Source organism: Ictidomys tridecemlineatus, chromosome 4, assembly GCF_052094955.1.
Source record: "Ictidomys tridecemlineatus isolate mIctTri1 chromosome 4, mIctTri1.hap1, whole genome shotgun sequence".
In the NCBI taxonomy this organism is placed as follows: Eukaryota; Metazoa; Chordata; class Mammalia; order Rodentia; family Sciuridae; genus Ictidomys; species Ictidomys tridecemlineatus.
The window spans coordinates 32,682,655-32,696,926 of record NC_135480.1 but is presented as its reverse complement, the minus strand read 5'-3'; the positions used below and the strand labels follow the sequence as shown (position 1 = coordinate 32,696,926).

Here is a 14,272-nt window from a genome sequence, read left to right as displayed (position 1 = left end):
ATGAATATCATTATGTGAGATTACCACCAGAGAGTTGTATTTAGAATGTTTTAATTTACAAAAATTTATCTATAATCTAAAACTAGCTGAGTTTGAATAAATTTCAGTATTAAATCTGGAAAGTTTTAATCTAATACTCTCATTAATTTTTATTACAAATATGCATTAGTATAATCTTATCTGATAAAATTTTATTCTTTATTAAGCTCAAATTAATCGTGAACAGAATTATTTACCCAGTATCAAATATTTTAAGTAAAATACAGATCTAATTCACAGAAGTAAGGCAACAACTCTGGGAAAGATGAAGCAAGTTTTTGAAAAGTTAACACAGTATGATTTTATTATTTTATTCTTGGTTTCAATAAAATAGAGAACTTAATAAGCATGGAAAAGCAAATACCTCATTAAGTACTTTAGATTTTTCTTTTGATCCAAGTTTATTTTTTGGATTTCATGACAAGGAAATGTCCTAAAATGAGCTCTTGATGTACCATACTTGCTTGTGAGGATCTCTGTCACGTACACCTCATATCATGTACTAAGGTCAAACATAAAGTAACTTAAATGTTTCTTTAACTGTCTAACTATAACTTAATAGTACTTTCATGCACATCTCATGTTTGTACCATAATCAAATGGAAGCTCTTCTTTCACATTGTGTTTGTTCTCTTTCTTAAATAGTATAAATTAAGAAATCTAAGAATCTATTCTCATTTGAGGCATAGCATAAATGCTTTGTTGATTGATTTATTCCTCTTAAGCCCCTTATTAATTCAATTATTGGTTAATTGCTTTTTAATATTCTTTTAAAAATATTTCCCAGAAATGTAATCTGTATTGGTACAAATTATATCTTTTATATTGTTAAGATTATTAAGTCCAAGAAAATAAAGAAATATTCAGGGTTTGAAATATTCTCATTGTTCCTTGATAATGCCAACAACTTTTTTAGAAAATGGTGTGTTTTATATGATAGTAGTGGAATTTTTATCTCTTAACAATATTTTTAGTTTAGTTTTACAAACTTTTGAATCGAAAGGAAACATTAAATTAATCTTCCTTAACTTAAAATACATTTAATGGATTTAGGGTACCCTAAATAAAACTGTTAACATTCCACAATAGCAAACAGGAAATAATCAAAATAAAATCTCAATGTTATTTTTGAAAATGAAATCGTAATTTTTTAAAAAAATGGTAAAAGACTGGACTATCTGATTTGCTGTTTTTTACAACAACATTTGACATATTTTAAATTTAATTAATTAAGGAATTACACTGCAAGAGAAAAGTTTAAGAGCCTTTTATGTAACTTATTACAATGCTCTTTGAGATTGCCAACAAACTCTTAAAACTCCTGGACACTGGCTCTCTTCTCTTCTGGCTTCCCTCCTAGTCATGTCTTGGCTACTATCCAGAGCTGACAACTTTCACCAGGAGCAAAGGGATATTTGTCTAGTATAAGAAGGATTTTTGAGTCATCCCATATCCAGATGGGCAAGGAGGAAGGGTGGCAATATCATTGTAAATACTTGGGTGATGTCATTTTGTCACACATGTACTATAACCATTATTTTGTTCATAGTAGTGAATTCTGAATGTCCTTACCCAAATGTTCTTTATTAGAAACTATAAACTTCAAAGTTATTGAAAAATTATGTTCAGATTTATGTTTGATTAATCAATGAACAAATGCCTTTACTTCTTCATTTCCAACTATATACTTAAGACCAGAGAGGTTTTGCCTCTTTACTAATAACATAAAAACACTTAGAAGCTGTTAGGGTGAAAAGATAGAAGTTCCAGTTTCCAAGGCCTCTGCTCCAATCATTATGCTAAAGCTTTCTTAACACTACTGGTTATATTTTGGCAAAATGTTATCCACAGTGTATTCCTGCTAAACTGAATTATAATTATTATGATTTTAAGGATTTTCTTAAGTTGTTAATTTTAGATTCATTTACATAAATTTACCTTTATTTATTTAGAGGCCCATTTACTGTTTATATTATGATTTGAGACCTTTTGAGAAGAATGGTTTTAAGGTAGGATTATATTAATAGACCATATTCCTTATGATCTTGGATATACAGAAGTTATCTGTAATATATTTTTTAACTTAAAAAATGTACATTTACATACCCAGATATCTTTTGGGTTCCTATAAATAACTAGAAGTTTGAGTGAAGTTATCATAAAAATTAAGATTATCTGAGTCAGTAAACTTAAATGTCATAGTTACATTTATTTAATTTTTAATTTCCTTTGCTTTTTATTCTATAAATGTGTTTCAGATTCCTGCACAATTTGCACAATTAATCTGTCTCGCCACATTGTATAAACTGTATTGCAAAATAACTATGTAAAAAGCAATAAAGTTACTGTTAAGGGTAAATTATTTTATAGTAGCATGATTAAAAGTTTATCTTGTTCTAAAACTACATGAAGGCTTTTAAAATAGAATTTAGTTTGTAGTTAATAACTATGATATGAATCTGAAATATAATAAATAAAACATGAATGAGTTTCTGAGACATTTTGAACTCTAGGTTGTACATGCCTTTCATATTGGAATTCATTTGTTTTCTTCTTCAAAGTGTATAGTTGGTGTTTTATCACCCACAGACTCTCTTAAAAAGACTTACAAAGCAGATAAATATTACAAGCTGTTAATAGTTTATTAATTTTAGGCATAAATGAAAGAAAGAAACAAATGTCAGGTTAGCCATTTAAATACACAGTACCTTGCTTATATACTACTAGGATGGATATCAATCCAATTATACTTTATATTTATAAAGTATAATTTCTATTATTCATATTATAGTTGACAAGGCCCTAGTTGATATCACTGAAATCTAGCATAGTTCTAAAAAAAAATTGTTTTTTACTATTTTAGATTCAGATATTTAGACACAAAGGTTTAGTCTTTTCTTTATAGATAAAAGTAAATCTGACCTTTTTGATTAAGAAATATTGTCAGTAGCCTTTATAAGTGCTTGATCATCTGAGGGTCCATAACAGGAGTACTCTTCACAGTTGAATTTATACTAAAAATAAAATGATAAGATCCTGCTGGTTATTATCCAAGATTCTTCTTGATGGGGAAACCACATGGTTTTTCTTCATCTCCCACTTGTTCTCACCCTTTACTACCAACCCAGCCACACCCCACCCCCACCCCAACATTGTTCAGTACTCAGCACAATGAATCATTTTCAAGTTGACTCATTGTGAACTGTCTCCCAGCTGTTGGAATGTCTGGCAGACATTTTTGTTTGGGTGAAGAATAACTGGCTGAAACCCAACCTGGATGAGTTTGATATAATGGTCTTTGGCTAAAGAAATATTGAGAGGAACATGTTTATGGCCTCTGAAGCCCCTGTTATTCCTGGAGTAGGACCATCCCCTGTGGCACAGAACTGAAAGTAAGGAATCAATCTGGATTATTTTCTCACCATTGAATGAAAAATTGACTTAGAAAAAAATAGCATTTCCAAGTCATGTTTGTTTTTCTACTTTGTGTGCCCACATGATTAAAAGTATTAAAGATGATTAAGAAAAATTATTTTTAATGGTCCTTTTTAAGAACACCGGTTCAAGGTCCAAAACTTTCTTCATGTAACACCCGTTTCTTCCTAACGAGGAGTTTCAAATACTGCTCTAGGTGTGTAGTTAGTCATCATTCAAATAAAATGTTTGGTGACACAGACTACTCTGCATTTCATACTAAGTCAGGTAGCATTGACCTTCCTCCTTTTATTTTGCATTCTTATACAATCCTTTTAAAGGGAGTTAAGAAACAGGAATACCAGTAAACTCAGTAGTCATTTGTGTTTTCAGAAAATGAAAATCTTTTATTATATTTAACCTTTTCTCCAAAAGAGCATATAGCATGAAACTGATAAATTTTCTTGATTGTTTTACATTTCCCATTCTTTTCTTGAAACCTCATTTCTAACTGGTTGACATTACCAATTTATAAAATAGGAATTTCAAAATTACAGAATTTCACATACAGCAATGTTTTGATATAGATTTTTATAATAAATATTTTTCTAAGGTGATATAGCACATAATCACAATTTTCTGAACTATTACACCAACAGAGCTAGAAGGAATACTGGATTTCCATTAAACAAAATATGTTTTTAAAAATCCTACTGGGTATTTGATGACTTTATTTGTATAGCCATTAATTTCTGGTTATTTTAGGAACATTTACTGCTTACTAACTGATCTGTACTATATTTAGAAACATATTAATGTATTATTTTAATCTTGTAAAATTCAAGATTTCTCAAGATGTATGGTTTAGCAGTATTTCATCTGTAGTCATATTGGGAAAGAATGAGTAGGCTATAGGTCTAAATGCTAGTCACCTACCATCTTTTCTTGCCTTTATTGTTATCCCAGAGCCAAATGACAGCATCTGGAAAGAGAAAACAGAAGACTCCAGAGCTAGCCATGTTGCAGCCTCTTAGCTGGACCCTTCCATATTTCTAATATGTCACAGAGAACCTCAGCTGTTATATAGGACTGAGACCTAATCCCAGCTGACAGCCGACAGGGGACTCTTGCCTTAATACTTTATACTGTGCTATCTACTGTTTCTGAATCCTATTGTCTGCCAGATTTTCCAAAGGACACTGGGTGAAATAATTTGAAAAATAACAGTATATGAGAATAAAAGTACCCCTGCCCTTAAAACAAATAAACAATTTTTAATTTATGTTTTCTGTCATTTTATGTTTTACTCTCAGTTCTTCAAATTAGAATAGCATACCTATCTGGGTCAGAGTTTTCAATTAAGAGCATATTTTGGTCCACTTTTTAGCCTAAAGTAGTTTTAATTTTTAATTTATTTCTCTGTGTTGACATTCTGTCTCCACAACAATTTATCATTGAGTTGGCATTGTGGCACTGTTTAAGTTTTACATGTTTAAGCATAAAATGAATGTTTCATTTCTTTGTTTTACAGAATAAAGCAATTATTTCCCGTGTTACAAACTTGTCAGATACAGTGGTTGGTCTGGAATCTTTTATTGGTTCTGAGAGAGAAACCAACCCATTATATAAAGATTATCATGGTAAGCAGCACCTTTTTAATGAGAAGAGCATGTCCTGGATGCTTCTAGAGTACCTGGAAGAATTCTCCTGTTCAGTCAGAATATCTACTATAAAGTAGCATGAATTTTCTTTTATAATATAGCTACTAAATATTTTCTGTTATTGGCAAATCCTCCATGGCAACTTGTCATCAAACCACAGTAAAACTAGAGACTATGAAAACTATTTGAAAGGAGTCAAACCCAAGGTCTAAAGCATCTCTTAGATAAACATTTCATTGTTTCAGTGGCTTAAAGTTGCCATGATGTCATTCATACTAATTAGCCATGTTCCAAATAAATATGTTAATTCTAATTAACAACTGAAGTATCTCTGAGCCAAAAGTCCAAAATCTGAAATGCTCCAAAATATGAAACACTTCTGGTCCCAGGCATTCAAATAACTGTTAACAACTCAGTTATACTTTACAAAGCTTAGTGGTATGTAAGAAGATAATGCTGTATTACCATTTCGGGTTTTTATGGTGGGGAGTGGTACTGGGAATTGAACTCAGGGACACTCAACCACTGAGCCACATCCCCAGCCCTATTTTGTATTTTATTTAAAGACAGGTCTCACTGAGTTACTTAAGGCCTTGCTAAATTGCTAAGGCTGGATTTGAACTTGCAATCCTCCTGCCTCAGCCTCCCAAGGCACTGGGATTTCAGGCGTGCACCACCATGCCCGGCTGTATTATCACTTTGATATAAGAACAGGTGAATTCATCAAACTATTTTAAAAACTTTTGTTTTATTTTTTGGTTTTGGAGCTAGGGATTAAACCCAGGGCTTTGTGCATGATAAGTGTTCTCTCTTCAACTGAGCTACACCCCAGCCCCTATATTTTAGTCATTTGGTTAGTTGAGGAATTTTTTTATAAAGATTTTTATACAGAACCATTGAATATTAAAGTTTAGTAGTTATGTGTGTCTTGGGTCTCAAATCAATATAAAAATGTAGTGAATAACAGATTTTTACTTATTTATATACTCTAAATATATATAAAGTATTGCTATTATTATTGTGGAACTACTGTATTTCCATAGAAACCTCTACTATATGGACTCACTAGTTTATTTAAAATCTACAATTTTGATTTTGTCAGATAGTGGCAGTTTTTTGTTGAAACCAACATGCTAGAGTCTCCAAAAATGTATTAAAAATTATAAGATAGTTTATATAATTGACTAGTGCTTTAAGGATTCAGCATACACCCTTTTAAAGTGTAATAAAATAGCATAAACTAATAATCAGGCATTTTTTAAAAAAAATTAGTTGTAGATGGACACAATACCTTTATTTTATTTATTTATTTTTTTGTGGTGCCGAGGATCGAACCCAGTGTCTCCTACATGTGAGGCAAGCACTCTGCCACTAAGTCACAATCCCAGCCCTAATCAGGTATTTTTTAAAGCTGGAAAATGTAATGTGTGAACAAAAGCTACTGTAAGATAATTTGCCTCTTGTTTATTTATATGCATATGGCATATGCCCAGATTAAACTTATTTATGATGCATTTAATGTATAATTTTCACTATTATAGGAAGAAATCTATTAAGATTTGACTAGTTTTAATTTGTTATGATTTATGAGTATTATTAGCTTATGAATTTATTGAAATTGTATTTTATAATAAAAAAATATTAGTTTGATTGAAACATTTCATTGAAAGGCTGTATTTTTTGTGCTGAAATCTCTGAATTGATACATTATTCCCCACAAAATACTTAAATGAGTATTTCTGATGACTAATAAAATTTCTGTTAATAAGAAAGATCTGATGATAAAATAATTCATTCTTTAAGTTTTCCTGTTTTAATAGCTAAACAAGCACATGTAAATTAAAATTAGAAATGTGCATATAAAAGTATGGTGTGCTTATTTCTAATAAGTGTATTTTACTAAATTGCTATGTATATTTTTAACTTGTAGCTAAAGGCTATTTTCTCAATAACATCTTTTAAATTGTTTTTAAGTTTGAAAAATTCAGTTTAGTCAGTTACTTCTGAAGGGGTTGTTTATGAGGTTAAGCATCTGGAGGTTTACCCTTTCTAGCTAAAACTAATACATTACAATTCATTCAAATACACACATAAAACCTTGTACTGGAGAAGTGGTTCAATAAATAATATTTATCTATTTGTTTAAATCTGGAATTTGCCTCACTGCCACCCCCAAATTCAGGCATCATTGTCCTTGAGATGGTGATTTTTAAATATGAACTGAGTCAGGCAGAAAGATGCACTGAAGAATCTTCCATGTCTTCCTCTGTGGGAAATGACCCCTAGTTTAGTCAGAAACTACATTAGGCTGCACAAAAGCCATCCACTACCCTTGTCAGAAAAAATTAGCAAGTATTTCTACTGACAAGAACCCAAAGCTCACGGTTTACCTAGCACTGTTGCAAAGCTTATAACAGTCACATAAAGGTCTAACATGCCACAGAAATGAGTGTCTTGGAATGGTATAAGGGTTAATGTTTGATCCTAGAGTATGTTCTGAAATGTAGTTTTCTTCAATGGTTTGTTCAAGTCATTAATGAGGTACAAAACGAAATACTTTTTATTAGTGCTTCACTGGTTATCAGTAACCCATAAGCCTTGTTTTGCTGGCTGCTTACTGGTGCATTTAATAAAATAAAGATCACTCAGTGGTGCCGTGGGCAGCATGCAAGGTGATAGCCATATTTGCTTACTGTAAATACAAGAGAAAATCACACACAAACCGGCTGTAGTTTTGACAAGTATTAAGATCCCTCTTTACATCTGTACTTCTGTACCAAAGTGCAATTAGTTTTCCTCGCACAAGGATTTCTGTTTATCTTATTCTGCTTGATTACTTGAGTATAATCACACCATTTGCTTCATTGCTCCTGGTAGTAAGCTCCAGTTTTAAAAGGGGAGGATGCTTGTGTGTAAATTTACAGGATTCTGCTGTAAGACTCTTTAATTTATGCATCTGGTGACAGTTTTTAAATTTTTTTCTTTTAATTTCTTTTCTATAAGGTTTGATTCATATTCGGCAAATTCCTCGGCTTAATAACTTGATTTGTGATGAATCAGATGTCAAAGACTTAGCTTTTAAATTAAAAAGGAAGCTATTCATCATTGAGGTAAGAGAAATTTTATATTTTAGTTCACAGTCTTGAGGTAAATGATCTCCTCCTCCTTTTTTTAAATTATTTTTACACTTTAATAAAATTTCTAAGATATGTTTCATGTTAAATATTAAGTTATTTTGATGTAACAAAATAGTTTACTATTCTTTATTTTAATGATGTATCATTAGAGTATAGCAAAAGTGATTTTGTTTTACATGTCTGTTAAAAGTAAGCTCCAAACTTACATGATAAATATGATATGTATATTTCCAAGGCTTTCAAAGGCATATTTAATTAAATGTTAATGAGCTGTGCTACTGTGTGTGGAATGTGAATACTACTCACATTGTGTATGGATAAGAAAGAGAATTCTTATCTATATTCTAAAAGCATTTTTCTTTACTGTTAGTGAAATTACTTTTCACTTTACATGCTGAATTAAACAAAGTATAATTTACACTACTGGCTTTAAGCAAATTTTCTACAATACTTAAAAACTTTTTTTGTGACCTTTATGCAAGCAATGATGACAGAAAGTAGTAGCACAAAAGATTTATTTCAACTTAATCTTGCTAAAGAGCAAATGAACATAGAACTATTAAGCAATTAGAGTTGATGTTTTTATTAACGAAGTAAATGTTCAGAGAGAGATGGCTTTTGGGTGATGTGATAGTTATCAGTATAGTGCAATTTTTTTTTTTAACAAAGACATAAAACAGCCTAGCAGCCTTGACAAACCATTTTGTTTAATCTCTTTTCAAATGAAAAGCTCTTAAGCAGGCCACTTGTCTTAACTGCTTGAAACCATAAAAAGAGAGAATTGCCACCAATAAATTAGCATATTTTTAACTTCATCACCAAATGATGGTCAATGTGGCTTGGCACTGCTTTGGTGTTTGGGACTTCACCCTTAAGTGACCACTTTGGCCCTTTTTTGACCCTCTGCCCTCTTTAAGCTGGCCACTTGATAAGGTAACTTAATGGTTCTCTCTCTTTTTCTTTTTCCCTTTCCATTTGCAAGTAGCACTAACCTATAAATCATTGTAAAGGCCCTATCCAGTGACAAATTAATGTGCCCTCCTCCTAATTAATGGTCATCAATGTCCTTAATTATCTAATCCTATTGAGAGCAGTTAATAGTTAATCAGGCAGCCAGTTCTTCAAGCAGGTCATCTCTGCAGGAGTGTTAGAAGTTTCTCATCTGGGGACACTCCCTTCAAAAGCCACTTAAAGCCAAAAGAGTGAGAGTGTAGAAATAGTGATTCTTGAGCTAATTTGCTTTAGTTCTCAAAAGAAACCATTGAAATGGAACCCAACACTGTAATTGTTCAAACATTGTTTCAGCTTTTCTAATAGAATACTGAGTAATTTACCATTATATTGCTTAAAACTTTAGAGGTATAAATTTATAGCTTATTGTTCCAAGGAAAGCAGGCTTATCATTTTCTTTTAAGTGGAGTTTATATTTTAAATGAAAGATGTAAATTGCACCCTTTTCCCCAAAATCAAAATTCTGTCAACCAAATCCAGGTATCATTTCTATTATTATCAAAATTAAGCAAGGTGATTTCCCAATGAAAACAATTATTGTGCTCCAAGATTAAAGTAGTACAGTATATGAATCATGTTTATAATCTCTCTTCCTCTTTCTTTTTTTTGGAGAGTTGGAGGTTGGGAAGGAAGAGAAGTGATGGACTTACATAATGTCAAGTGGAACCTCTTCTTTGAATAACTAGGTTCTAGTAGAGACTGCACTTTACCATTAGAGCTGTTGAGAGATCTTTTATTAACCACACAGGTTTCCATTCCTATTTTCTTTTTTCTTCTTCTCACTTTACTAAATTCAGAGAGCCATTATAATTGGTCACCCTGTGCTTTGGAAGCAATATTTTAAAACATTGTTTTTTAAGAAGTGAATATTCAAAACAATTGATAAGATCCTTTGCCTTTTGGCTTATAACCTAATCATAAAAGAATTTTTGGTTTTCTTAATAGAAATATAGGTGAAACCCATTCTAAATAACTTATTTACTTATGCTATAATATTAAATTTGGTTATTAGAAAAATATAAAGAATCTAACAAACCTAAGTACATGTAGGTGTAATTCAAACAAAATAAAAGCATGTAGTTTATCTAAAATTAAGTGCTTTCAGTATAGCATTATGCATTATAAAATGCATACCCAAACAGATAGCAAGTCTTTAGGGATATATTACAGAAATTAGAAACAAAAGTAGACATTACCTGAAAGTAATTAGTTCAAGGATTCCTTTATTAGGAGAAAAATCATCAATCGTGTGCCAATGTTTTAGTATATACAACAAATCAATTTTTTTCAATAGCCTGATGCTTTAAAAACATAATTTCATACTAGTTTGTAAAATCTGAGACTGTAATATACCAGACATTATATCTGAGTCTTCTTTCAGAAGCAAAAGGTGGTGCTTTGGCAGGTAAAGTAAAAATAGCTTTTCTGATTTCATGTTGGCAGATTTGTTACATATTGAAATTAATTCTATTAGTTCACATGGTCTCAAAAAGGAACATAGTTTGAGATACAGAACAAAAGAAACAGGCCAACACCCTTATGCATATTTTTAGGGTACTTTTTTATTTAGTCATTGTCCTTTTTATGTATGAAAACTGATTAATATTTTTTACTAACAACTACTAAGGTCTTTTAGCAGATAAAATAACTTTAATAGTCTCTAATTTATTTGAGTAATTTGGAGAAGTCAAAAGAATATTTTTTCCTTTTTGGAATATGTATTGGTATTATCCAGAAAAGTGGAAACATTTATCTAACCACAATAAATTATTACTGACACCTATAACTATAAAACTGTGTAAATTAGCCCCATCTATAAAAACCATAGCATAATCATATCTATACTAATAACACTAAAATCCTAGTATGTATTCTAGGAAAGTATTCACCAAAGAACTAAGAATAGGATCATTTACAAGCAGGTGTACAATCTTTGTTGAAATATACACACTATAAAGAAATTAAAAATAGGGATTTTAACCAAATAATGCTACTGTAAATATTATATAAGTGCCACTGGTTAAGTGACCCATGCATACTGCCTTCACAGTTACTACTTGGTATATAGTTTCATTTCTGAGGTGAAATTAATGGCTTAAACTTGCATTATTTTAGTTTCTGTGATTATTTTGCTCCTTTAATGTGATTATCATAAGCTAATTTTTTCTTACATTATAATTATGATATAGTTATAATACATAAACAAGTAAGATTTGGTAGAATTTGAAATATGGCTGCTATTTGATTATATAAAAGCAGAATTTTCACTTGCATTTAATATTATTTTGTTATTTTGATGTTGTGTTTTGAGCTTCTACATTCTATGATTATAATTTTCTAATGTGAATGATAATGTATTATTAGTTGCAACGTCTGTAAGTTTATTACAAAGAGGGTTTCTACTTACGCGAAAGTTTTTTAACAATAAGAATCAGTGTTTTTAAGTTCAAGTCAGAGTACGATCACTGGAATATGCCAAAAAGTACAAGATATATATCATTTACTAAAAACTTACAGTATACGAATTAACAATACTCAGTCTTGAATTGTCCCAGAAGTAGTAAATAAATAATGCCTATGTGGGTCTTGTAGACTAAATGATTATTGAGAGCAGAGAATATCGAAGTGTACCAAGTTTTTTCAGGGTGGTCTTATGATACTTTGTACTTAATTCAGAATACAGATCTCAGTACCATTCCAATCACCAGGAATTTTTTTCTAAAGTATTAAGACCAGAATCATGGGTGACACTGGTATGAATTAGCTTTTCTTTGATGCTATCATATAACTTGATATGACTACAGAATTATTTGAAATTTTTACATTTTGGAAAAGTATAAATTCTTGTAAACTACTAAACACTATGAAAATGCTTAGCAAATTGAGTTGTTGCTTAATACTTTGGTCTTAGGTTTACTTTCTTCTCTACATTTATTTTCAACAGTCTTTCCAATTTTTAAATGAGAAGCAAGAGGGTGAATGTATGTTTAGTATATCTAGAGATGGGGAGAGGAAGAGTTAATTTGCTTGTCAATTCACAGTTATGTCACTAAGTAAAATAATGGAAAACTAAATGTCAGACTTAGAAGCCTTATTATAAGTAGGGACCATCATGGACCATATAGTCTAATATACTTTGTCTGATAATCATGCCCATCAGAAATATTGGTTTCTTTTTAAGTTAGTTTTTATTCCAGTTAGCCAAAAATAAATATAAAAAATCAAAATTCAACATAATAGGCATGTATACATTTTTGTGAAACATAAATGAACATTCTTCAACAATCAAGTATAATTTCCTATCTGTTCCCATTTTAATGTTTATTATATTACTATGCCCATTCATACTTTAGTTCCTGAGAGAGACATATAGCAGTATCCTATATATTTTACATTCCATAGTGAACCTATCAAAAGTGCATACCACCTTAAGGGGAACACAGTTTTGAGACTGTCTAATCCTATTTCTTCCCACTTTGGAATCTTAATTAGAAGAGATAAGGAAAAAAAAAACATCATTTAACTAAATTATTGTCTTGAATCTGTAGCAAAAGGTATAATCCGCAATTGGGCCAATTAGTGAACCCCATAGTTAGCTATGCTGCAGCGAACAATTTGATTAGATCTGACACCATCCTAGTTCCCACTGTTGTTTTGCCAGGTATGATGGTTAGACTTCAAAGAGCTTGAGGCATCAGCAGGGCAAGGTTTGGAGGCCAGCTTAGGTCCGGTTGTTAATCTCTCTGCTAAAACCACAGCAACTCTCACACAAAACAAGCTTACACGACACAATCATGCGGTATTAAAGTTAGAGTTGAGTCATGCCAATTTGCCTTTGATTTTTTGATGATTGACCAAAGATGGCTACATGACTAGACATATGCTAAAAGTATACTGATTAGGTAATTTCCCAAAATATTTGAAGTATTTTTTTAACTTCCTATATAAATGTTGTGAAAACTTACTCCTTTTGATCAAACCTTCCAGAGTAATAGTATTTTATTGGTGAATAATGAGTATTTCTTACCAGCAGCCTGAGTACTAAACTTTCCACTTTCCATTTCATCTAAGTTTATCTTTACATTAACATTAACAGTTTCTTAAGGAAACTGTAAAAGGAAATTGTTTCTAAGTAGTGAGCTTTTAAAAAATCTATTAAGCCTATTGAAAGAAAAAAAAACATTTTTCCCTGAGTCATTTATGTCCACTGACAATTTTTCTGAAATTTCTTTGTAATTGTTTTCCACTTAAATGTTGAGTAAAGTGCCCTTCCAGAATGTGATTGCATAAGTGTTCTTCTCTCTGCATTCTGATTTGTTGAAATAGTGCAGTAATAGTGACATGTTTCCATTCTGAGAAAAGCCTAAGGCTGCTTTAGTATTATTCCGAATGATTGAAACTGCCATCTTGCTGACTTTCCCTGGGGCAGCACAAGGCCTGTTTGCTTTTGTGTTCATTTCACATGATGTTCGGCTGGCATAACATCATTGCTTCATTTGGCAAGGAAGATTCAATTCATGTTTGCCTATTATAAAATCTTCTGTATAGTCACCAACACCTAATGTGTTAAACTTGCAATTAATTACATGAAATGAATTGTATTTCTTTGAGAAATATTATTAAAATATCTTGACTATAAACAACTTTATATAAAAGTCTTCATTTTATAAATTGAACTTAAGATCTAATGTTATACCTTGCACTATTTATTATATTAATTCATAAGTACATTTTACTAGGGAAATTTAAGAAAGCATAATATGTTTGAACAACAAGACAATTGTACAAAGCAGAAATCAAATATTTTTAATCCTGTTAATTGTCTTTAGTTCATGCATTTCTCAGAAAGATATTATGGTATCTTCAGTGCAGTTATCAAAACTTTGAAACCAGGATGATATAAACATGTGGAGACAAAAAAATTTCTCCTCTTTCCTAAATTTTGAAGTCATGAATGTTTATGTATATGCTCTGTGGTTTGGCTTGGGAAAATTACATGGCAGTACTTTA

At 31.0% G+C, this 14,272-nt stretch overlaps 1 protein-coding gene across 4 annotated transcripts in view; it reads left to right on the top strand.

The window, feature by feature from the left end:
• Nucleotides 1-14,272, top strand: part of Elp4 (elongator acetyltransferase complex subunit 4) — a 231,831-nt gene that overhangs the window by 103,898 nt on the left and 113,661 nt on the right. For all 4 annotated transcript variants that reach the window (XM_078046290.1, XM_005327452.4, XM_078046289.1 and 1 more), the window contains exons 8-9: nucleotides 4,985-5,093; nucleotides 8,118-8,224. In XM_078046290.1, coding sequence (XP_077902416.1) covers nucleotides 4,985-5,093; nucleotides 8,118-8,224 — 216 coding nt within the window. The remainder of the gene's footprint in view (nucleotides 1-4,984; nucleotides 5,094-8,117; nucleotides 8,225-14,272) is intronic.